General features: G+C 37.3%; 1 protein-coding gene across 1 annotated transcript in view; it reads right to left on the bottom strand.

Annotated features, from left to right (window-relative positions):
- Window positions 1–20,337: 20,337 nt before the first annotated feature.
- PLCZ1 (phospholipase C, zeta 1) overlaps window positions 20,338–26,155 on the bottom strand; it is a 52,296-nt gene continuing 46,478 nt past the window's right edge. The window contains exons 11-13 of the mRNA XM_010080668.1: window positions 25,192–25,324; window positions 23,672–23,821; window positions 20,338–20,495 (exon numbers count right to left, since the gene is read on the bottom strand). Of these exons, the coding sequence (XP_010078970.1) occupies window positions 20,410–20,495; window positions 23,672–23,821; window positions 25,192–25,324 (369 nt within the window). The 3' untranslated portion in view covers window positions 20,338–20,409. The remainder of the gene's footprint in view (window positions 20,496–23,671; window positions 23,822–25,191; window positions 25,325–26,155) is intronic.

The following is a 26,155-nucleotide window of genomic DNA, read 5'->3' as shown; positions in this document are numbered from 1 at the left end:
TTGCAAATGTTTGTCTACAGTTTAAGGCTGTGAGTGCACAATGAAGACAAGTTCTGTTGAACAGGTCTTTATAAGATACTAAAGATATTTCAGTCTCGGGATTTACCTCGGCAATTCATAGATTTATTTGAATCCTGAGATTCTGTAAGTCAGGTGACTCACATCAGACTCATTGCTTCTACTTGTGATTTGAATGGCAACACCATGACTGCCAAGGAAAAGACTTTAAATCCCATTTTCAAAGACACAAAAGCCATGATGCTAATAAAATTAAATTTGTGAATTTTAAGTCAGCCTCTTGGGGCATTGCTTGCTCCATTCAAATGCAGACAGTGCAACACGGGGCACTTTGTGCACAGGCAGGACAGGCAATACTGCCTTAATAAAGTGAAGCTGGGCTAGAAGGAAACCTCTGTGAAGGGATGCAAGCTGTAGAGGTTATATGGAGAGACCTCTGAGACACAGAGAATGTGACAGCAGGATGGGATGAGACAGAGGGCATATTCTGCAGACACCGTAGTGCAGTGCCTGGCAAAGTGCACTAAGTGGTCTTAGAAGGAAGATACAGGAACTGGGTGGAGGTTTGTTTTGGCATGTGCAAGGGTTTGTTGCAGCTAAGAGCAAAACCAGTCCAGCTGTGGCAGCACAATACTAAGAAAAGCAGCAGCAGGCAGGAATAGGAGCACAGCAGGGGAAAGCCTGAGAGACTGCCTTAAAAACATAGGCTCTTAGATCTGTGTAGAAGCTGTGTAGGTGGATTTATGAAAATTGAAGGGCACGTAGGTTTTGAACTTGAAATGCTCAAGCCCAGTTCCATTCATCTGTATTGACCAACACAGAGAACAGGGAATATCAAGACCATACCAGATCTTACACAGAGCAGACTATGGGCTTAGTACTGCACAGCCTGAAACAGCCAGACTACCTACTGCTGCACTGCTGGGCTTGTGCGTCAGTTCAAAAAGACACCAGAGGCAAAAGAAATAGCCATTTCTGATGTGCAGAAAAGGTTGACTAGTGTATTTGTTTTCTTACTTCACAGAGAACCAGAAGGGAACAGCGGTTTGGTTCAATGTTGGCTCAGAAAGGTGTCTGCTTTGTCTGCTGGCTTCATTGCCATGAATTCAGGCATGCCCTGTTTTTCTAGATAAGCAGCTAAACTTTCAATACTTGCTGCTAAACATTTGTGCTCATTACTTCTTGTGGACAGAATAACTCCTCAGGGGTAGTAAGGAGGAGAAAAAAAGCGACTTATCCTGAACCTCATGCCAATAAATGTAAAATGTTACTAGAATTCAGGAAAGCATGTGTGGGTGAGGAATTCAGAACCAATTTTACAGGGGGAAAATTTGCTGGAAGAAAAATAAACTCCTACAGTATTTTCCAAAACTACTTCCAGCTTTCCTTTTATGAAAGCTCTGAAGCTGTCATGTACCACTCCTTGTGATTAATGATTCTGGGATAAGTGATATGTGGGTGACGAATTAGTAATCAGCTTTAGGCTTACACAGACATCCAGCCTCCTTCCATTTCCTCTTCTACACCATCCAAGTACAAATTGCTTCCAAAAACGTTTGTGAGATGTGATGGCTTAAATGCCTTGGCAAGAAAGGTGAGAGTCAAGCTTTCCCTAAACCATGAGGATGAAATCTATTTCTAAGCCTGCAGGTGTGGGGCTGCAGGGAAGTTCCCAGGTACAGTACAAGTGGATGCTCCACTGCCTTTAATGGGTTTTGTCGCTAGCTTGAGGTGGGTTAGGGGTGGGGATTTTTGTTCAGTCTTAGTTGGTTCCTATCGTTCCTCTCATAGGCCCACTAACTTTTATCCTTTATCATTATATAGATTTAAAGGGAAAATATATTACCTGCCAGCAATGCGATTCTGACCAATTAAATAAAAAGCCACGTTATCTTTTCAGAATATTATGAATGTATCCTGCTTTCTTTACTGCAGCCCATGGGTCAGCCAACAGGGGATGGGAAGAAGTTGCGTAGGTAGGCCAAGCCTGGCCAGTCATCCAGGGATGGAAAACAAGTGGAAAAAAATCTCTTTGAGCTGAACAAATATTATTCAGAAAGTATCAATGACAGGACAAAATGAGCAGCTTGGCTGATGGAGGGAAGTAACACATTCAGGTGGATTCTCCCCACACTGGCACAGAAAAACAGAATAAAAAGCCATGGAAAGAAAGCTCTTGTACTAACTCTAGCTTATAACACATTTGGATTTAATTTTATATTCATATAAAATGCTTTTACTGTAAAAAAAAATGGAAATTAGCTTAGATAAACTATGTTCCCTTTTGGACTGAAAATGAGCTGAACACCTATAAACAAATGGTACTACTGCTCAGCAGTTGTTTAAAATGGGGAGAGATGAGGTCTGTTCTTGTGGCACAGGGATTACTATTGGATTACAACATATTTGTTATGAAAGGTGTTTGACAAATATGTTATACAGAAAGTTGTGTTATTATTTCTTGTTAAACCCTTTAATCTGTCACAGTCGCAGTACTGCCTCAGCTCTAAATTCTAACTGCTAATTTTTAAATAAGTAATTCCCTATGTAGCTGATTTGTAGTGAATAAGAAAAAAACCACAACAAACAGTGAGCTCTGTTTAATAATATGAGTGATCTGGGAGATGAAGGTGAACATAAATTAAATTTGCCACTGGTTGCAAATGAAGAAAACATTAAAAGTAATAGTGGAGACAGAGCAAGATCAAGAGAATAAAAGTAATTTCCAGAACCCTACAACCAGCATGGACAAATGAAAAGTATTTCCTTGGGGAGGTATAGATCTATATCCCACAGTAATGTGAAGATAAAACAAGGAAATGGTGAGACATGAGGTTGCTATGAGAGATGCCAATGAGAAAGGCCAGATCTTGGTGTCGTGGTGCAGAAAGTAAGTAGTTCATCTTTATAAGGCTTTGATAATAAAATATTTCTCTCAGGACATATTTTTTTAAACTAGAATACAAGTTCAAAGAACAGTTCTCAGTAGGGTTACTTGGGAGTGATTGATTCTTCAGGAGTGATTTATTGTTACTAAAACTTAACCTCGTTAAAAAACAGACTAACAAGGACACAAGTCAATTGTGCAAATATTTAAGGGAGAAGACAGCAAGGTTCAAAAGGAATTGTTTAGGACATTGATCAAGAACGTAAGTAGAAGTAACAAGAGGTAATTAAGGAGCAGAAATTGTATGCATCATGTAAAAAGCTTCCATGTGATTCTTGCTCAAATCTTCTATCGGGAGTTCTACTTTTAATATAGTTACACTTCTGGTTATACAGTAACCTTCTTTTACATTATTTTTGCAGCCTTAGTAACTTTTTTATACCCAGACAGTGCTATGTGCAGCACCCAGTAATCTAGCCCTGAGCGTTGGTGAAGTGTTAGAGGGGTGTCAGAGCTCAGGAGCTAGACTTAAACTTTGAGTGAACTGGGTAGGGACACAAGCCATTCTAAGACTTCTTGTTCTTTTTTTTTCTAATTCAGAAGCACACAAATCTCTGTCATTACTTGCTGGAGATCAGTTCTAGCCCTCCTTGTCTGCTACTGCCAATGGTCGGTAAAAAGCAAGAGACTGTTTTACCTGACAGTTATAGACACATGGTTGTACAGACTTTTCCCCATTTCGTTTGGGATTGTGTCTGTCCTAATACACAACTTTCTCTGGATCATCAAGACCACAGATTATTCTTTTTAAACAAGGCATCAGATCTGCATCTCAGTTCTTTCCTTCACCTTGCTGAAAGTGTTCAATTCTGGTTTCAGAGTCTTATAGAAATAAAGGCTTATAAGCAAAACCTTTATGATGTTCTGAGTATCGCAGGCTAGCTTTCATTTTATTCACTTCATTTAATCAGAGTTAGATGGGCTTTCCTTTCAAATAACTGAAGCAGATCAGAAGCATAGTTCTTAGGAAGACCTGAATCTTGGGATCCAGCCTGTTTCCCAGAACTGTCTTTCTCCTTACAAGGAAAAACAGACAAACAAACAAACAAAAAAAATGGTTTTGTTAAATATTTAACAAATAATACTTGTTAATTTAAAAAATCCCAACTCTCTGTGTGCCTTGACCTAATTGGTGTGGGATTCAGTTTGAAACTAAAATGCATACATATATGATGTGATGGAATTCAGTTGCCTGATCATGGCTGTTTTGAATACCATCAAGTATCTCACTTGACCTCCAATGATTACTTCAGAATGGTGCCAGTTTCCCATAAAGCCTGTGTCATATTTCCAACTCCATACACACCTTTTGTCATCAGAGGTGACAAGAAGTAGCAGCATTTTATTAACAACTTGACTGCACAAGTTCTTGCTACTCTACTATAAACAAAGCTAAACCAGGAAAGTTGCAGGTTTGGGTTTTTTTTTTTTTTTGTTTTGTTTTGTTTTGTTTTCCAAAAAAGCCTTATTTCACTTGGGAGAGAAAGGGCTGGAATAAATTACAGTGACAAAAGCATTGTTTTTCCTTGGATTAACAGCACCCACGTTAGGCACTGTTTTCCCATTTGGTGCACTGACAAGCTGTGTGCAGAACAGGCAGGTTGGTGTGGATGTTGAAGGTATTGGACTGCACAAATTGAATAAGTGGTATCTGGAGACTAGAATAAGCTGGGCAGAACACGTCTGCATTTTTATCATAGTAAATGACAAAGCCATCTGGAGGCTTGCTCCACTGACCCCACTGATGCTACCAGATTTCTGAAAGGTACAAAATGCCTGCTCAAAAAATGTTTTCCAGAACTTGCCTGAAACAAAATATATGTTGTCCTGAAATGACATATCTTTTTGTTTCCCTGCATTAAATTGAGATAAACTTAATTTCCTTTTCTGTTGCTTTGCCATTGACCTGCGTGCCAGCAACCTCTGTCACAGTGTGTCTTCTCTGTTTATGTACATACTCGGATGCACGCATAAGATAGGAAAGAAGTCAAGAATAGGAATGAAGTTGCTCGCAGAAAAGAGGGGGAAAAATTTGGATCAGAAGATATAATACTATAAAACTTATCTTGCAGAGAAGTAGTTAAATGTTTTCAGATTTTTACGTGAAAAAAAAAAAAAAGGCACTTGTTTGGGAAAAAATACCTTATTTGTATAATCACTTTTGTCTGGTTGCTTTTCTGTTTGGTCTTGCCAATAGCAGACAGTGTAGGCTGCACCATAGCAATACAATGAATTATCTGCTTTTGTACTTATTGTTTAATTAATGCAAATGTGATTTTATTTTGATCTTTCTTTGAAGTAAGTTGAAAATATTTTGTGTCAGGAAAATGGGAAGCATAGTAGCAGAGTAGAAAAGAGGTGTTCAGTGCTTTGGGATATGCGAAGCTCAAAGGAAAAAACAAGGAAGGGTCTTCAGTGCCACTTTAGGATTTATGAAGTAACAACACAACCACCCATTCACACAGCAATCCTGTTTGTCCTGCAGGTTTGTGCATCTTATTAATCTGTTTTTGAAATAACTTCTTGCATTGTAATATCATTGTCTTAGTGCTGATTATTTTCTCAGCTCTTAAAATTTAGAATTAGCCCGAAGGATGTCTTTCTCTAAGGCAGAGGCTGTATTTGTTAATTAAACTGCAGCTTACAAAGACAGGGTTTAGCTTTTCCCTGCTAAGTAACACGAGGACTCAGAGAAAGTGAAAGGCAATGTAACAGCAGTGACAGCTTTTCCACATTTCTTACTAGTTTTAATTTAGTCAAGAGATGGGTAGTAATTTACACAGGTTAGAGGGGTGCAAGGCTGATTTCTTCTGTGGATTTTTTTCTAATCAGATTTATCAGATAATTTATCAGATAATCAAATTTGCCTCATGTCTACATTTACTGTACATTTTATAAACATTTTGCTTTGTGGCTATGAAGGTTTTTTCTAACCATTTGCCATAGTGATATGATTTTTAAAGATGTAAGGATATCTCAATATTAAACATTAAGGAATATTTTGTAGTCCTTCACTAGGTAGAAGATAAATTCTCATGGCAGTGCATATGAGAGAAAAAACACAAGATGAAGGTAAAGGATAGGAAAACTGAGAGTTAGAGCTACTGGACAAAGTGGATTTTTTTTTTTTAATTTGTGAGCAGTAGCTGAAATGGGAATCTTTCTAAAGCCTGGATTTCTTTTCTTCACTGAAGAGGCAGAAGAAAACAACTGATATTTGAAAATGTCCAGGAAATTAATTTTAGGGGAAGAAAGGAACTTATATATCGAGGAGGAAAGGTGGCATTGGTTAATGCAAGTTACCTTTGATAATTTTTTATTTTTTTTTGTCAAGATGGCTGAGAATGAAAAATGGCAAAAAGAGAACAGCAGCTGGAACTATCAAATGTTCAGGAGCCATCAATCTGTTTCACTTTAGGACAAAAGGTGGAAAAATATATGCATAACAGTAGGAGAAACTGATTAGATTATTTAAATTTGGGGCAAGAACCTCCTAAAAAGAAAATCTGATGTTGCTTAGGAAGACGTTAGTTTTAAAAAGCTTTACAATAAATATCCTTAAAGTGCATTTTTTAAAAATCATGAGACTTTCCTTAAAATTCATATGAGTAAGGTCCAATATTATATTGGATGCTAAATTGCATAGTTTAATATATGGCAAATTTTTAAGCAGTTAGGTCTTTCGCAATGCTAATAAAGAATCCATCCTTAAGGAGAGTTGTGGATGGTTAGTAATGATCAAGGGAGAAGAGTCATTAGGATAATGTAATTCTTGTGGAAAAATTAATTTAATTTCATCCATTATTTCCCAGCTACAGCTAGTATATTTAAAATTAAATTACCCAGGACAAAACCTATCTGTGTGGGTTTCTCTGTGTAAATATCAATACTTTTTTGGTTTTTGGAAAATGAAATTGGAGTGAAAAATGGAATACAGCTATAAGAGATACATGTCTGTATTAGTTTTTCAGGATTAAATTGCAGACATGGAGAGAAGTAAATCCAGAGTATTATTTCCTCTCTCTCACTCCCCCTCATTCTTAAATACTTTCATCACATTTTGCCTGACTTCAGAAGAAAATAACATTTCAAAAATAAACCTCTTTTTTAAACATACGTACAGGCAGTTGTAACTGAGTTCCTTAAAAACATCAGTCATTATCAGGGTCAAGCAGGCAGGTCATTCTCAGAGAAAATTGTCCAGTCTTGGCTTGTTTGTATTTGAAGAAAGCACAAGGAGTCAGTTTCTAAATTCAACTCAATTTTTTTTTACTGGCAGATCAAAATCACTGGGGCTCTTTTTGTCCATAGCAAGGAGAGCTATGACATTTCTATTGGGAACTTGGTTTTATACCTTTCCAAATTTATGGATTTTTATGGCCTGAATTTATTTACAAGCATACACAATCAAAGATTTAAGACAGTAATTTAAATTGGGAGTAACTTCTTTTAAAGGAAGTAAACTTCCTTTATTTTTGGTTTAATGAAAGGACTACAGAATTAAACATAAACAGAATTCAATATAAACATTTTGGGTTTTTCTGTTTGCTTGAGCACAAGTGCATTCCAGATACAAAGGTTTTGGAGAGTAGATAAAGTGCAAAATGTCATTCCCAAGGTATCCTTTGATTTTCCTTCTGGCCTGGACTATGGACAGAAGTCAGTGATTTTTGATCCATTAATAATAACAATGGGGGGTTTGCGGGATTTCAGAATTACTCCTAAGTCTGCTAGAAATCTTACTCTGTGTTTATAATGGACCCAGCAGGACAGATATTCTTTGGCACAAATGAGACTGACATTTAGGTCAGATATTCTTTGTGTTTACCTAAGTTTATACATGTGCCAATGCAGTCTGAGGTAAAAGTGAAAGGATAATCCAGGGGTTTTTACTTACTAAATGTGACACTGTATTATGACGGAAGATGTCATCTTTAGAAAGAAGAAGGAAAGATCTGATGTTTCCTCTGTTCTCCTTTATTCAAAAAAATGCCCAACCCATATGTGACCTGAGAAAGGATTAGTTTGCCCGAAAGCCTGTGATTTTTGCCTGCCATTACAGTTGTCTTAATAAAACAGCTTAATTCAAATTTCACCTATGCTAGATTTTAACAGATACATCTTCTGCGTTAATCCCACTCTTGTTTTCGCACTGTGATTCTCAAACTGCCAAGATCCCTCTTTGTCCCTGGTAGGAAGGGTCTAGCAAAAGCACAGCTTCTTCCATGGCCATTGCAAGTCTTGTCTCAATAAATCCTTCAGTGAAGCAGGCTCTTCACAAGAAAAGATTCAACTACTGTGCCAATCAAAAGAGAAGCCAGGACAAACTCATCATACGAGCTACTCACATTCTCCTCTTGTAAAGCCATGGCGATTTATACCATCTCTTAAACTGTAGTTTTTAATGATGAGTATGTAGCGGGACAGAGCCTTTTTAACAGTTAGAGACCCTTGTTAGATGTTTTGTGTTGCATCAGGAGGTAGGGTAGGGAGGTTGAGAAGTGGAAGATGTGATCTGGTTTGAAGAGTGCTCAGATGAAGCTTTTTGATTGCTTAATGGCATAACAGTGACACTGTAGATGGAGAATTGGGACAATCATAGAATTTAGAGTGGCCTGTTTGCCTTTCCTCTGCAAGGGAAAATGAAGTGGGAAAATGTTATCTGTAAAGCGGGGGGGGGAACCCCACAACACCCAGCAGCCAGAACTAAGATCTCTTGTTGGAATTCAGGTGGCTGCAGTTTAAATTACCTCTAACAGTCTGGCTGCTGATTGCTACTATTCATGAAAAATGGCTTTGTTTTAGTTATGAAAGATCGCAGATTCTTCTCTGAATAGCTAAAATCTTCTCCTTTTTTTTGTTTTCTCTCTTGAACCTCTCCTCCCACTCACCTCCTTCAACATGTATTTGGTTATACTCAGAGGGACAGCAAGGAAGTAGTTTTCTGTCCATGTTTCATATGACCACAGCACTACTGCAAAGTGATTTAGATTAGATTTTGGGAGGAGTCAGCTGATGGAGGAGGGTTAGTTGGCTAAAGGCTAGATAATGTGCCAGCATTGCTAGCAGAGTACAAGGAGCAAATCAAAGGCGTAGTGACAATTTTGTCTGACTTTTTTTTCAGTTCATCACATGCACTACTGGATGCCCCAGTCCCATTAAACAATCACAGGGCAATCAGCTTGGATTCTTTCCCTGGCAGGTGAATGTCAGACTGAGCCTGTTTCAAATGCAAAGGATGATGCTGTGAGCTGTGCCTTTGTTGTCTTGAGGTCTACAGTGAGGCATGGCACTTGTGACTGCACCCTGTCCTGTCTGGGCAGCTCAAAGGTGAGCAGAACTGGATGGATGCAGCCGTCCTCTCTGTTACCTTTGTAGCCCACTACCTACCACCCGGGCTCCTCAGCCCAGAGCCCTTTGCAGCTGCTGCTGACCTCAGCTTTCAAAATTAGTTCTGACATGGTCCCTGGTTAGGCAGTACACTGCTGGGATGATTTATGAAGCCTGGCATTTTACAGGACTCTCCCTGTACTGTATTTCCATACTTAAGATAGTGAAGATCATTGTGCTGGGCCTCAGCCGTTGAGCTGATTAGGTCTTCTTCAAGAATGACACATAGCCCCCCCCCCTTTTTTTTTAACCATATTCCCTTTTTTGTCTGAAACAACTGAAATGTGTTGACCTTCAAGTTACAGTGATGCTTATCTATTCATTGAGAAGGAAAGAGCTTAATTATAGTTAGGATCCTGGTTGCTTGGACTGGTATTTAAGGTTACATTTCTTTCTCCTTCCTGATTTTTAAGAGACTGTTCAATTTACTGTTATTTGTAATCCTTGATTGGAGTTTTAGTGTAGTCCTAGATCAATAGAAATGAGCTTTCAAGTTGATAGTGTGAATTATAAATCCTGCATTAACAATATGGTACTCAGTCCTAGGAAAAAACCTTTTCAGTTTCACTGCCATTTAATGACATATTTTGGGGTGGCATTGAATCCAATATATCTAAATCCCATGTATATTTTAAATAAGAGGTACTTCAGGGAGCTTAGCAATACTAACATTAATCATTAACGCAGTGCTGACAGTATGTGATGATTTGAGTAGTGCATCCTTTGATGCTGTATAGTGTTAACGATAGCAATAATAAACTTTGCAGTTGACCACATCGTTTGCCTTGAAGGGTCACTTCAGATAACAAAAACCAGAGATTTGTTGTGCAAGAACTGGGTGCTCACACACACAAGCACTGTTTTTCTTCCCAATAGAGAAGTTGTTTATTGCTAGGACACCAGCAGTTTCTCCTATCACAAGGATATGTTGTTGATAATGTCTGTAGAAAGCCCCATATTTCTAGATACATACTGTGAATAATCAAAATCTGAGAAATTACGTTATTCTGAGCCAGGTAAAATTACAATGGGAAATATAAATGCAACTGCCTGTGTAATGCTCTGGGTTCATTGGTTCCAGACATTTTCAGATCTCTTCTTTTTGCCTGCGTTTTCATTTGCAACCTGTCACTGCATTGCCTATGAGCTGTCAGGTAAACTTGCTGCCTAAAATGCTGCGAACACAATTAAAACTACTGATATTTTGACATGCCCCATTTTGTGCTTTCTGATTGTATACTGAGTTGCCAACACAAGAGTTTCTGCTTAATTGTTAGCTAAGTACTAAGTGACATGATGGCAAGATACCTGTTCCACAGTTTTTCACAATTATCTTTCTTGTGTGTTCTTTTAAAACTTCTCATACTACTAATGTGTTTTCTGAGTAACTATAATGTTGCTTTAGGAATAACCTTGCAGCTGTTAATCAAAAAAACTCTCCACCCACCAGCATTAGCTTGTGACTGAGCCTGGTTAATAGATTGTCTCTGATCTCGAGTAGCTACCACAAGATGGAATATCTGGAATATTGTTAAGTAATCTGAACTGGAAAATTAAAAAGAGTTTGCAGCTGTGTGATGGGAGAGATTGGAAAGACTGTTATAATAAAAATCCTGTTCTGCCCATATTGCTGCAGGAAATGCTTCTGGCTCTTCTATAGTAATATGCTTTCTGAAACGCCCTTAGAAACAATCAGTTCTCCCCAGCACCAGCACTGCTACTTAGAGGTTAAAATCAATAGGAGCTTACTGGCTAGAATCCAGTTTCTATGCACTGCTCTGGAAAATGGAAGGGGTAGACTTTGTATCAGATTAAGCTGAGTTAAAGTATATTGAGGCTCAAGAGTTTTTCCATTAGAACATAAAATATTAAAGATAGGCAATTTCAGCTTGTTCTTGTATTATTTCATTTCTATTTTCCTGATTCTATATTAAGCTGCATTCCAAGATTTCCTGTTGTTTACTGCACTAGCACTCCAATTTAGCCAAGAGAATTCTGAGAATGTAACACGTTTCTGTGTCTGCTTAAAGTCCAGATATCATTTGGTACTTTTTATTTGTTTTCTTTGCTAGAACATGGGCATTCATATTTATGACCATTTTGTTTTTCAGTGCCTCCCAGATGGCTCTGCCCCAAGTGCACACGCTGAATTTTATCTTCTGCCGGATCCTTATGAGGTCAGTCGAAGGAAAACAAGAACAGCTCCAAAAAGCTCTGACCCTACTTACAATGAAATTGTGAGTACCATTCAATTTCTTCTGACATTTCTTATTTGTTTGATTTTCTTTGCCCACTCTTGAAATAAAATAACAATACAGCATTTAGAGCTGTTGCAATGGGTATGATCAAAAAGAAGGAACATATCATAAGCTGAACCACAAATGGGGCCAATCTTCTGCTTTGCATCTTTCTCAGAAGTGAAACAGTCTCTTTATGTCTCTCTCTTCAGCAAAGCAGTTGGATTATTCACACTGCTCTGCCTTGCACCATAACCACAGTTACACCTTAGCTAAATGAGACCAAGCATCATTGCACCAAAACCTAGGCTGTTTTGAATGCAGATTTGTACAGTAACAGAAAAGGTACTAATTGAATGGATACTGTTATTCAAATTCACGTTTGAAAACAGACAGCCAAGTGGGTTGTCACTATCCCAAATGATAACACAATGATAACACAGTAATAAATAGCCCAGTTCTTTTTATGTCAAAATGCCAGCAGTTCACAGCCATATATAATTATTTCACACACCACTGAAGTGCTTGTGCCTCTGGGGTGAAAAGAAACATTGGTATGGAGAAACATTTACAAGAGAATGGGAAGTGGCATAAACTATATTCTTTTGTAAGGGCAAATGAGATTCAAACAGTAGGTGGAATTGGAGATTGTAATTATTACATATAACAAATCTCCTACAGATCTCAAAGCAATTTACAAATGCACTTTTGAGCAGGCTTTAAAGTAGAAGGCATGGAAAACATTACCACTCCACCTTGTTTCGTAGATAAGATATGATGAAGCTTAAGTTAGTCAGCTGAAACTAAGAGCCCTTATCTCCTAGTTTCCCAGTCCAGGAGTTTTAATATTTTTCTTTTTCTTTTCCCACATCTATTTGATTAGAAAAGTTACCTACTTACACTGATGACTTCCAGTGCTTCTGTAAGTAGGATCCTCGAGTAGTATTGCTTCCAACAGCTGAGAGAGAATTCCCTCCTAATGGTACTGAAGTGGAATAACAACGAACTAGGCTTATTTTTTTGTTATGTTCTTTTTTTTCTTTTTTCTTTTTTTTTTCAATCAAAGGGATGGTGGAATGAGTCTAAAGAAATTCTGTTACATTTGAAGGATATTTAATGTAAATAAATACAATATGATTATATAATAACATTCATTGTAAAATATCCAAAATGGATTACAGGCAAGAAGCAGCCAGCAACACTGAAGACAGGTACCTTTCCAAACATTGTTAGATCAAGTTGGATGCAAGAAAATCCAAAATCCTGTCTGCAGTCAGACAGTAGTCACTGGGAGGAGAATTAATTGTAGGTAAGGAGCATCCCACTGCTGTTAAGAGAAATTCCATTAAAACTTTAATATCCTGTACTCAAAACTTACAAACTTCTTCACAGATGCTCGGTCTTTTTCACCAGGAACTGCTAATCACAGTGGGAACATATGGTTCCATTGAACTTGGACATTTCAAACCCGATGCTTGTGCTGTTAGCAGCTCTGTCCTTCCAAACGTGATATCATTCTGTATGCATTCTCTGTCCAAGGCTGGGAGACTGACGGAGAAGCCACCCCAGGGAAGAAGAACTACTAAAAATATAAGTCAGCTGTCTGTTAAGTTAGGTGCTGTCCAAAACGCTGTGTACAGAAATGTACTAGCCTTTTTTATGAGTTCATAAGTTTTTATTAAAGCCAAATGGCTGGAAGGAAGCTGTATATTAATATCTCTCTGTGTCTGAGTCTAAGAAAATTCTGAAATGTACTTCTCTTGAGTATTTTTGGTTTTAGTTTTGTACTTTTATTGCTTATGACTGCCTACAGCAAATTATCAGCCTTGCAAAAGTGCATTTCATTTTTGATTCTTACTCATGTGTGTGAAAGTCCAGGAGGACTAACAATAGAATGAACTATGCCAAATGTTTTGGAGTTGCTTTTAACAAGTACTCCTTTTCTTCTCTTGTTCCTTTATTTGGGTTTTGGAAGTTGTTGCATTCACACGGGTATGACATTGCATTAAAAAATGATGGTTGAGAAGAAGAGGAGAAAGAATACAGGAAAATGGAATGCAGTGTAAAGAGAAAAAAAACCCAACATACCTGCTTATAGACCACTGTTAGGAATAAATAAGAGTTATTTGGGAGGTTCCAGAGTAGTTAGTGAAAACTAAGAAAGTAAAAAAATTGAAAATAAATCTGAATTAAGTTTAAACTCTTGCTAAGAAAAGTCATGACCAGAACCAGCTGCAGTGGGGTCTTGCTCATATGTGCATCACGAGTCCTGAGACATGTTTCAAGGTCTCAGTTGTCCTCAGTTTGTCTGTTGAATGCCTGCGTGTATGCGCACTCATGAAATGAGCAAACCTCCAAGACAAAGCAGAGTGAGCATTGCCTCAGTAAAGCCAGAATGAGAGGGAACACTCCCCGTCCTGCCCTTGGGGTGTGGCCAAATGTGCGCAGATATACCTGGGCTGTGTCAGTCTGTTAGTGTTGCTGCGGTTGCCCTCAGAGCAGAAGGGATGCTGGCCTGCAACAACCAGAACAGCACAAGCAAGCCTGACGGAGGGGAAGGAGGGGAGATACACAGGGAGCCACGGCCGCTCCCTCCAGCACCATATGTCAAAGCTAATTTGGACAATTAAGAGCAAATCTAGGAACTGGGCCATGGCTACCTAAGGAGAAGCAACTGTCCCACATTTGCGATTAAAATGTCATTAGACCCCTGTAGGTCAATAGTGCTTCTCTTTCTGGGGCCAGGAATACTTGAATTCCAGCCCTAACTTTCCCACTGATTTGCTGCATGGCCGTGTATAACTCACCTCCATTTGATCTAGTTGTATAAATGGGAGGCAAATATTCTTACTTCATAATCATATCAGGATTTAACTATTCTGATTATGAAATTCTGGCAGGTGGCATTTGTTTTATTCACATACTAATTCAGCTATCTCCAGGCCTTTCTTCTGTCCCTACATCCTGGTGATCGATATCTTGCTCCAGCTGAATTTGCAATACCATTTTAGAAACAGTTTATTGGGATCATTTGAAAACCACCCACCCTGCACTGTAAGGTCTGTCATTGCTCGAAACTTAAAACATCGTTTTGTTCAAAGATTGAAAGCTGTTCATTACCCCAGTTCACGCCTGTTGTGATCCACTGTACTGAAGATTTCTTAGCTCTTACAGCCTGCATGTACACTTTTTGGTGATTTAAAGCAACAGCTGAAGGTAATATCTCTAATATATTGGCAAAGAAACAAGGCACCTTTCTATGGTAACATTAGTATCACTTCAGTAATCAAATCATATATTTTTTCTAAATTATATTATCACTTACTGTACCTCTCATTGCTGTTCTGATCTTCTTCATCATTTCACTTTGATTGTGTTGGGGAGCTGCCATTGGGAGACAAAGAAGCTGGAATTTTTAATTCACAAACAATTTGGTAAAATAGGCACAGTAAACATCAAAACTGAAAAATCACCAGGCACAACTTTCATGACAGTTGTTCCAAACTATGGTTTCCAAAGGTTTCTAAATGGAAAAGGAAATGTTGCTCCCTGGTAAGACCTTTCTAATAAAAGACAGTTAAAAAGTGTGAGGGGGACAGTTTTTCTTTCCCCCACAACCTGTGGCAGTGGCCATTCATTCCCACAGCACCGAGTATCCCCCTACACCAGTAAGCTTGGTGTCCTGTCTGTTGGTGTTTGCTGCCAGAGTAGCCTGATGTCCTGTCTGTTCGGTGCTCAGTGCAACACCCCTGCAGCTTGCAGTGCAGACAAAATCACTCTGTGGTCCCACAGGGGCAACCAAGGCCAGCTAGGCTTGTCTGGGAGAACCAAAAATTTTGTGCTTCCTGGGTCCACCCGTGAAGTTCAGAACCACCTTCCTGTTGCCACTCAGCACAAGGAACATTGCTGAGGCTGAGCCTTTATAAACTCCATCCCTGTCTGAAGGATGTCTCCCATGGCCGTTTCTGCTTCTTATACTTGGAGGTACAGAGAGGACTCAGCAGTCCAGCTTGCAGAGATCCAAGCTAGAGGGGGCTTGGTCTCACTTTTCCTCAGCATTGCATAGACTGCATTCAGCTTGCACAGTAAATCCAAGCAGGTTGCTTGGCAAACCTAAAATTCCTTTTAGGCAATTTCACTTTCCCATTCTTATGAAGTGACATTGTGTTACTACATTTACTTTTTAAACTGCACAGAGAGATTAAAATTTAAAGCATTTTCCATTGCAACTAAAATAGCAAAAACATTTACAGCCATACAAATTTTAGATTAAATGTACTTCTCATAACAAAGTCTACCTTTCAGGCCTGAAACTAGCTGAGAGCATTCTTTCACATTTTATCAACCCACATGCAGTTCACTCAGCAGTTTTTGATTAATGCAGAGACTAAAACATAGGAATCTGTTCTCAGTGCAGCTCATTCTTGTTATACATCATTAACATTTCGTAATTAACCTCAGTGTGTTCTCATAGTATTAAGGTAATTTCAAAAATATTTTTAAAACTTAATAATTTTATAAAGACATGCTAAGCAAGCTGTCTTATTTAATTTGAGAATTATTAACAACACTTCTTGAGTAACAGAAACATCCAAATTTAGGAAGTTCCACTTGCTAAATTGGATCCAATCTCATAGATGTTCCACACCTACAACTTCTACTGAGTGGGCTTAGCCTTATGTCCTATTCAGTATTTGATGATTCCATTAAAAAAGGCAAGTATTTTTATAATGGGCACATTTGGATACAGTTAGGATCCAGAATCATGCATAAAGTTATTTGCATTGAAATAGTAAAATTTATGCAGACAATTTTCAAAGGAAAATTATTATCTCTTTTTTGATGTGGGTTTGTTGGATCTAGAACAGTTATGAAACTTTATGGAAGTCTTTTTTATTGGTTTGGTTTGATCTTTTTTAATTCTAGTATGTAGCACAAGATTTAATCACAAGTACAGTACTGAGAAAAAATTCTGAGGTACTGTGCGTTGATGTGATACACCTTTATGAGACATATCAACACAACATGAAGTTGCTTTAGGGCACTACTAAGCAACATGTAACAAATACAATATACATAGGTTTAAATAAATTACATCAAAACTGTTTTCCTGGTTTTTTTCTGATTTTTGCAGAAAAGGAATACTATTTATCAAAGTATCTACTATGGAAAGATATTTAAAAATTATAATAATCTACACTTTTACAGAATTACCTATCTTATGTTTTCATTCTGCTGTCCCTGATGAGTACCCACTATCTGAATCTCTCCTTCAGAATATGAACCCTATTATAATTTCCTGATGAACTTCATGGAGGATCTGATATTTGTTTACATTTGAGTTCAAAACTCTGCTTAAGGTCATTTCTATTTTCACAGGGAAAACTATGTATACCTATTTTTTTCTCAAGCATTGCAACACACGTTTTGAATTTATTTACAAATGCTTAGTAACCAAATTTCAAAAGCCTAATCTGGCACAATCTCTTTTATATAAACTACATAAGGTCAAATATATTTCTGAGGTAAATTCACTAAGTTGAGTGAATTTAGCTCATGGTTAGTAGTTTATAATTGTGGAGGGCAGTATAAAGCAGTTATTACAAAGTTGTAATCATCATCCTGAATGTTGTATTGAAGTAAGTGTTTTGCCTGTTAAATAGATTCACAGATTAGTATGTTTTTGTATGTTTTTTTCTTTTTCACTTTATATTGTTTCAGGTTGTGTATGACAAAGTCACAGAGCTCAAGGGCCGTATACTGAAGCTTGTTGTTAAAAGCAAAGGAGCGTTCGTGGGAGCTGTTAACATTCAACTTAGCAGTGTCCAGTTAAATGAAGAAAAGTGGTATCCACTGGGAAACAGTGTAATTTAAATGTTGTCTAAGATAATTCAATTATTTATCCCCAATGTTTCTTTATCTTATTTCCCACTGTACATTTTGTCTCAGTTGCCCTTGGGAATATGCAGTCATCTGCTGATCACATACCTTAACATTTCTAATCATAAGGCTATTGTCTTAAAATTGCTGCCATCTTCCTGCAACTGATTCCTGTCAGTGTGAGTTTAAGAAATCACTTGCTAAGAACTTGTAGCAGCATGCAGGAAATTCTTATGACAGCAATAAAGGTTTTTGGTTTGTTTGTATTAAATAGTACTGTAAAAATACTAAATTCTGTACACATCGAAACGTGGGGCCTAATTCTTTGCCCATTAATTACACTGACTGTGTTGAAAGAATCCTGATAATGGTGTAATTTATCAGCATCTGCTATGACCCCGCTGCATATGATGATTTCACCAGAGAACCATGGGATGGTTCCCAGGGTGCCAATACATTTCAGATGTCTAGCAAAATTCATGTTAAATCTTCTACAATCAATCCTTTTTTTTTTTTTAAAAAAAACCACCTTAATATATTTGCAGTTTGCACATTTTGTGCAGTATATGTTGGTGTGTTTTTAACTTGATATAATGTAACTTTCAATGCAGGATATTAATTTGTCAGTAAGATATGTCATTGTTGCTTTTATTCTGACATCCAAGAAGCATATATAACTCGTCATTTCTGAGAAAAAAAGGAGGAGGGAGAAGCTAATATTCACAAATAAATAAAACATATTGAATATGGTATTTCAGTGTGGTATTTATTTAAGATCACGCTGTAAGGGATCTTTGTTCACCAGTCTTACCACATGGCATTCTTATGCTGCATAATGGAATCAAGTCAATACATGCCTTGACCTCAGGGCTATAAAATGTATATATACATATTAAACAATGAATGTGAGTGGTCCCTTTGAGTTCACTGAGGCTAATTATGGGCTCTGTTCTTCAAAGCATTTTTACCTAAATTGAGGAAGCACTTAAGCACATCTTTAAGCATTTAGCATGTCAGCAGCCATAATTAACTGTCCGTTATTGCCAGCCTCTTAAACACACATAGCTGACCGTGTATGTATACCTTTCTAGGACCAAGGGCACATATTTAAGGCACAGGAGACATGTTGATTTGTGACCTGATCTACTGGAAAATTTTAAGTTACCGTATACTGAGTGAGTCTGACATTTGTCCTACCAGGTGGGAAAGTGGTCAACAGAGGGATAATAATGCCAGAAGCTGAAGATAATTGCCTTCTTTTCCCAAAAGACACTCACAAATCAGACTTCAGAAGGTAATGTTGCATAAAGCTCCTGAAGTGGGACTAGGAGTGTTATTTAGGAAACTAAATAAGTTGGAGTTTTTCTCAGCTTCAAACCAATTGACTATATTGCTTGGTCGGTTTTTATCTGAGAACAGATACACCAGATTGCCTGGGGAAATTAAACTCCTCCTCAGTAAGGGGAGATGAGGGGAACTCTGCTTGAATATTATTAATATTCTTCAGAACTGAAAAAAGCTGTAGAATATTTACCACATGAAAAGGATGTTGGCTAGCATACAGATATGATCACTACAAAGATCAGTAAGTCTAACATTTTAGATTATAGGTTCTCCTGGGTAAAGGATCAAGTGACTCGTCACTTAAGCACAGAAAAAAACATTGTGGCCAGCTTACAATGTTATCAAATTACCTGACATTACAGTTTAATATTGATTTTAGATTCTTCTTAGTCTACTGCCTTGGTTTCCTTATTATAACTATAATGAAATTTTCTAATAGCATTATTTCCTGTGACATTTTCTAATCACTGTTTACTGCATGCCCTGATCTTCCATATTAGAGCAACTTAAAATAGCATTAAAATGGTGTTAAAAAAATAACATTAAAATATAATATTATCAGAACTGTCTGCAAACATAAGCATTCTTTAATACCATTTGGTATTAAAGAAATTTAAAAAGTATTAAAGAAATAAAACTATCAATAGAATTTTTTTAAAAAGGCATGTTTCAGTAACAAATCTGCAATTAAATGGTAGATACAGTCCTGTGGAAGCTCAACAACTTCAGTTTTGTAAGGAAGATGGAAAAATTGTGTCTTATGGGCACAATTTACACTGATAGCTATGTCAGGCTAGCTATGGCAGTTCTCCTCAGAGATCTTAAACCATACAATCAACACTTGCCTTTTCTAAAATACTTCAAGTCCACCTCAAAGCATTGTGCTTCCTATTTCTTGGGTTCACAGTAAGATGCATCCTGAGCTCCCCGCTGCTATGGGGAACACAACCCTTTACAAATCAGTTCATGAATTATTTGTCTTTCTTTAGCAGCAGGAGTTTCAAGACTAAGCTAAGAAAAGGCACTGATATTAGCATCTGAATTTTCATCATTTTAAGATATGTTTTTTTCTCAAAACTCTTTTTCCGAGTTGCAGAATTACAGTGGATATCGAAGAGATATAGCCCAATCAGAAGCTGCTGTTATTATAAATCTAAAGGGCATATTATATGCGTATTTTTTCCTGTTCCTTTAGAAAGATACAATGGTAAGAGATTTTGTTCAATACAAATAAAAATTTCAGTATAACATGCTCAGAATTTTGCAGTCTCAGATCATAAATATTAGACTATTATTCTCACTCAGTAATTATTCATAATTTTGAAATTACCTGCAAATGAAATTATTATCTGAATTCTTAAAATGTAAAAATAGTTCAGTCTTTATGAATTAGTTCTAGACTGTGGTAGGGCTAACATCAGTACCCATTACTTATTCAGGATACCATTTACTCACACAAGAAGTCCCATTAGCTTAGTAAAATCATTGAGAGCATGCCACTCTGGAAATCAAACCACTGGGTTGTTGCAAGCCTAGTGATGTTGCTTTATTGAGTGGGGTGTGGTCTTCCAGAACAACCGCTGCTACGGAACATCATTGATAGTACCAGACATGAACAAACAGTGATGCAGGTTCGAGATTGCCACCATCTCTGGACAACAGGGGAACCTTACGGTAACCTGTCAATGAAATTACACTCAATTAGTGTATGAATCGCAAATGGAAAAATCTAAGATGGAGTGTTTTTATTATCTACTATGCAAATAAGGCACAATTTATGATTCTCTAAATAACTCTAAAAAAACCTGTAATGGTACAGAACCCAAATCCCATTTCTGCTGGTTTTCTCCTCCACATTTACAGTATTTCAATTCTGGCATTTTTGGACACAGAGTGAAACTCCAGCATCTTTTCAAGATGTGGCATTCTTTAGTTCTTCAAACTGAAGACTTTTAAAGCAGTGGTATTTAAACATGGGGAAAGCACACATATTAGCAACCAAAGATGTTATACGCTGCCCACAGTTCTCCTAGAAAATTAAATAACTTGTGAATCCATAGTGATAGTGCCTTAGAGAATAGTGTTGCAGCAGAAATGCACTGTCCAGCTGAGGCAGAAAAAAGTGTAATGTAAGATCTTCTACTATGACATCTTAAGTCTGTTAAGGATAATCCTTTACATTAGAGAGTGATTCCCAGTACCAGAGATAAGGCATGCCTTAGAATCTACATGTTCATCTCGTGAGCATTTAGAGAAGCTATAGCTCAACTTCAAACTTAATTAACTTACCTGCTCAGAAAATGAAACAATCCCCTCTCCAAAATCACAAACCTGTATTGCTTTATATGACTGTAAATGTCCATTTCATAGTAATAAACAATGTCACTTTCAATTTTAAAAAATGTTCTGTGCTTTATCTATGTATATATAACAGCAGTTATTTAAGTATCTATTATGAATAAGTATCTATGTTCAGAACTGCAGTTTTCAAAGTCGTCCTTTAGGTGTGTCTGGATGTGTGCGTAGTCTTTGAGACCCTAATTTGTTTGGATTTGGATTTTCTTGATTCTTTTATACAACATGGAAGTTCAGCTGGCATCTAAGGTTCAGCTTCTGAGCAGCAGGTATTAAAGCTGGGTCTGGGCAGTATGCATTTGAGATCAACTTTTAGAGCCTGCACACAGTATGTGGAAGACTGTATTTCCTATCCAAAGGTAAACTTCAAGGACTAAGACTCATTTCTAAAGACTGTGTTCTAGCCCCTGCCTACAGAATACTCTACAAAGTGTCCTGAGAGCAATAAAACTTCTTTCTTATTGACATTCTTCCAATTTGTATAAAATAATTAACTATGCATTGATCCAGTGATAATAGCAGTAATTATTGAATTCCTGCCCTGTATTAGGGCAGGATGGCAGACTCATTGGGACAGGGACTGTAACCCAGAACCCCCCTCCTCTCACCTTTAACCACCGAACTAGAGAATTATTCTCACCTTCAGTCCCTCTGAATATACCTGCTTAATCACTGCATAAAAAACCCAAACACTGCTACAGGTGAAGAGCAAACATTCTTCCCCAATGTAATCTACAGCTCAATTGGGAGGCTGCTGCTGGGTAAAGTAATGAAGAGATTATATACATTAAATACTTTCAAGAGAAAATGCAGGGGAGGGTGGCAATAACACAACTTTGTCTCACTGCCTCTCAAAGAAAAAAAAATATATGTAAGAACTGCTCAGGTTTTGGAAGCAACTTGCCCTCAGGGAACACCTCAGGGATATGAATCCTAGTGAAGGAGGGACAGTCCTGTAGTGCAGATTAAAGTAATCAGAGCTGTGAAGAGGAAGATTTAAATCTTAACTTGCTCTTTAGTATGGTTTAGTCAGTTATGTCCTAAGAAATCTAGACTCTTGTGACTCCCTCTGTAAGACACTTTATTTTCCCCTTTCACTATTTAGGGAGCTTAGAGACCTAAAGCAAAGCCATGTTCCAGCTCTGGAATTCAGAGGTCTCAATGTTAAGCATTGCAATAAATTTAGAAAGTATCTGTCAGTTCATCTCTTAGAAGCATTTTATTTATGCCTGTGGGCATCTTGATGGCATCTTTTATTTTTTTTACATTGTGCTAAATGGAGGCTGGGGCAATTTGTTTGGCACTGTTTATAGTTTTTGTACCTACACTTGCTTCCTAGCATTTTTAATTGCTCCACTCAAAATCTTTCGAGTAGAATCTGCTCTTACTTTTCCAAAATATGAATCCCCCATTTGTTACCAAAATTGATCAAATAGGCAGATTAGAGACATGCTGAAAAATTATATATATATAAAAAAAGAAGCCCAAATTGATGGTTTTACAAGCAAATGTAAGCTTCAGTGTCTGCTGTTTAAATCTGCCTCACACATCGTGACTTGGCGGGAGGTTTTTTTCATTATTCTGAAATATATAAAAATATATAAAAATGAAAGTAAAAGGTGATCAGTGTAAAAATTTATGTTGGAGAAAAGTAAGTGTGCTTTAAGAGTAATGTCTTTGTTCTTGTGTAATTCCTCAACCTCAACTAAGAATCAGAAACAGCTTTATGACTTCAGAACCTGGAAAGAAAAAGCCATTAAAAATCCTGTTAAGCTTAATAAAAAAGGCACAGTGCCCATTGCCAGCGCCAATGTTTTGCCTTCACATCTTCATTCACTAATAAAAGATGGCTGTTTGTTTTGTCAGAAATAGCTTTGGAAATTCAATATAGTAAACAGCCATTTTACATAAGCCTTTCTCCTTGGCCTGCCGACTTCTGTGTCTGCTTTTTATGTGCAGCATATTAATCACGTAAGATTTTATAAGTTCTACCAGTACAATAAAAGCAACACTACCAAGAAAAATACCATAAATATTTTGCTTAATTTATATTCTTCACTCTCCACTCTGAAAAGTTGCAGGTAGTTTACCTGAGGTTTTTTGGTTTCCTTTTTTGTTTTGTTTTAATTTGGCTTGTATTGTGTTTTGAGCCTATCTGTGTAGAAAGTGCACAAAACTGTTGCCTTTATAGTAGTTCTGAGTAATCTCCCTGTTTTTTATAATGAATCCAAATATCATCTGAGCAGTTTCTATCTAGAACAGAATACTGCCGCACAAAAAAATTACTGTCATTAATATTATTTTGATTTCTACACCGTGGATTTGCATTCAGAGTCTAAAAGACTTAGAAAAAACAGTGCAATTTTTGCCTATGGTTATACAATTCTCTTTTAGGAAATAAACATAATGCTGTACTTTATCATTACTACAGTAATGATAAAAGCCTTCAATGTTATAGATTTTTTTGAGCTGTTATAGGTGGCTCACATAAAAATATTACCTTTTCTCAGGCTCAGCAGTGGTAAAGTGTATTGACCAAGGAATTCATTTGTAACCAGAGATATCTCATCCTCCACACAGAAGCGTATCAATGCCAGTTCTGGAACTTGCACATTAAAAGAGAAAGTTTCATCCCATCTAGGGCTCAAAGCTAATGAAAAGAGAAAATACACAGTATCAAAATGCGATTTAGTTTATTCTACTTTATATCTGAGTTATTGTGTCTGCTATCACTAGTCTGAACTGGTAAAGATTTGTTCTTTTTCCCTAGATTTCTGTCCATGTAAATAAATGATGAGACTCCCACTGCCTACAGTGATATATAGGTCACATTTTTTGTATAGATTATGGTTATAATCACCAGAGCTAAGCTCTCAGAATGAACATAGAGAGTTTGGGACTTGCCTACAATATGCAGGCCAGCCCCTTCCAAGGATTTGTCACACATTAGCTACATAATACTGTAAATCAAAAGCTGAAGAAAGTTGGTGTTGTCCTTTAGAAGACAGCAAAATGGGACAGTAAAAGCCAGGTTAAGGACCTCTGCTCAACTTAGATTTTCCTATAGCTGTACCAGTTTCACGTTTTTGCCAAAGTTTCTCCTTTTAGAGTGCTGGAAATGAGACAATAGCTAAGCAAATTAAGGCAGTAAAGCGATCACTTGACTGAAAAAACAAAAAGAGGATGTGGAACAGGAGGGAGGGGCTTTGTCTTGAGCAATGTTCATGCAGAGAGAAAACTAATTTAGCAGCTGGTTTAAAACACCAGCCATCTACAAATAGGAAAAAGGAAAAATAGAAGACAGAGGTATAGAAGAAGGGAGATTACGGGGAGCCTTTAGCCTGAGACATCAAGATCTATATGATAAAGGTAAGGGAGCACTTGAAGACAAATACAAAGAGTATGCACTTCACCTGTCAAGCAATTAAGGGACTAATCCTACTAGAAGCTTCATATGAGCTAAGTGATGAAGTCACAGAAATTTCTTCAGAAAAAAATGCTGGGATAGGTTTGATTTTCTTCATATCAACCTGTATGGTGCTATGTTTTGCATTGGAAATGGCTAAACATCTGCCTGCTGATGGGAAGTGGTGAATGAATTCTTTATTTTGCTTTGCTTGTACACACAGCTTTTGCTTTACCTATTAAACCGTCTTTATCTCAACCCAAGAGTTTTCTAACATTTCCCTTCCAACTCTCTCCTCCATCCCACTGGGGACTCTGAGCAAGCGGCTGTATAGGACTGAGCTGCTGTCCAGGGTGAGTCCACAACAGTGAGTAAAGGCAATGCAATCCATCTTCCTTCAGGAGAGTGCTACTAAGAGAGTTTGTGCTTTCTTAACCTACGAGTCTGCAAAAATGACACCTAGCATGAACTTCTGACACAGATTTTGTGCCAGGAGTTCCTAGAGAGAAATAATTGCAGTCACTGTATATACACAACAGTTTCTTGGCATGGTAATTCCTTATTAAATAGTATTGTGCTTTGTTCACAGTCAACAGAATAAGACTGATACTCACCATTGCTTTTTATAACACTAGATTTTTTTTTTGCTTGATCTTCTGGCACACCGTAAATTTCTATCTGCACTAAAGGGTCAGCTTTGTTAGTCTTTGACAGGGTGCTGGGTGGTAATTGATGACCACTGATGAGCTGAAAAATTAAAGTTGGAATGTATTGAAATGACTGTAAGAATGAACTTTACATAGTAACCATATAGTAGCCATAGTAGCAAAAACTGTTCCCTGAGAAACTACTCTAAGAAGCATATAACATCCATAAAGTGTTATAAAAATACATATTAAACACAATTAAATTAAGAATATGGTGATTCCCATTTAATTTAATTCTTGACTATTTTCATAGAATCCTAGAATCATAGAATCATAGTATGATTTGTGTTGGAAGGGACCATTAAAGGTTGTCTAGTCCAACCCCCCTGCAATGAGCAGAGCCCTATCCAGCCTGACCTTAAATGTTTCCAGGGATGGCACATCTACTACCTCTCTGGGCAACCTGTTCCAGTGTTTCACAACCACCATCGTAAAAAAGAAAAAAAAAAAAAAAAAAGCTGAAATCAGGATTTAAATAATAATTTTCAGATTTAGGCTTTTTTTAAAAATCCAATAACTAGCCATAAAAAATTATATTTGGTTTCCATGCAAACTAATGATGTTGGAGGAATAAGTCTCATGATTTTTGCATTTTCTGAGGTCAAGCTCATGAATTCCTATTAATGCTATGGCTAGTGACAGCACTGTGTTACATGGTATGTAGCAGAGTGACTGACATGTGTTCCTTCTCTTTCATAGTAACACATGAAAACTCTGCATTTAGTAGGCTCCCTGATGTTTTTTCTGCTTAATTTAGTTAGCTACCTGGAAGTTTTGCCTCAGAATGTTCTGTAATCTAGCACCCAGCCCAAGAAGAGATTTATGAAAGTCACAACTTTGTCTGCTTTCTATCTATGTTTCAGGACACCTA

This window comes from Pterocles gutturalis, unplaced genomic scaffold (genome assembly GCF_000699245.1).
Source record: "Pterocles gutturalis isolate BGI_N339 unplaced genomic scaffold, ASM69924v1 scaffold28994, whole genome shotgun sequence".
NCBI classification, from domain to species: domain Eukaryota; kingdom Metazoa; phylum Chordata; class Aves; order Pterocliformes; family Pteroclidae; genus Pterocles; species Pterocles gutturalis.
Note: the sequence above shows the minus strand (reverse complement) of the source record. Positions and strands in the feature narration are given on the sequence as shown.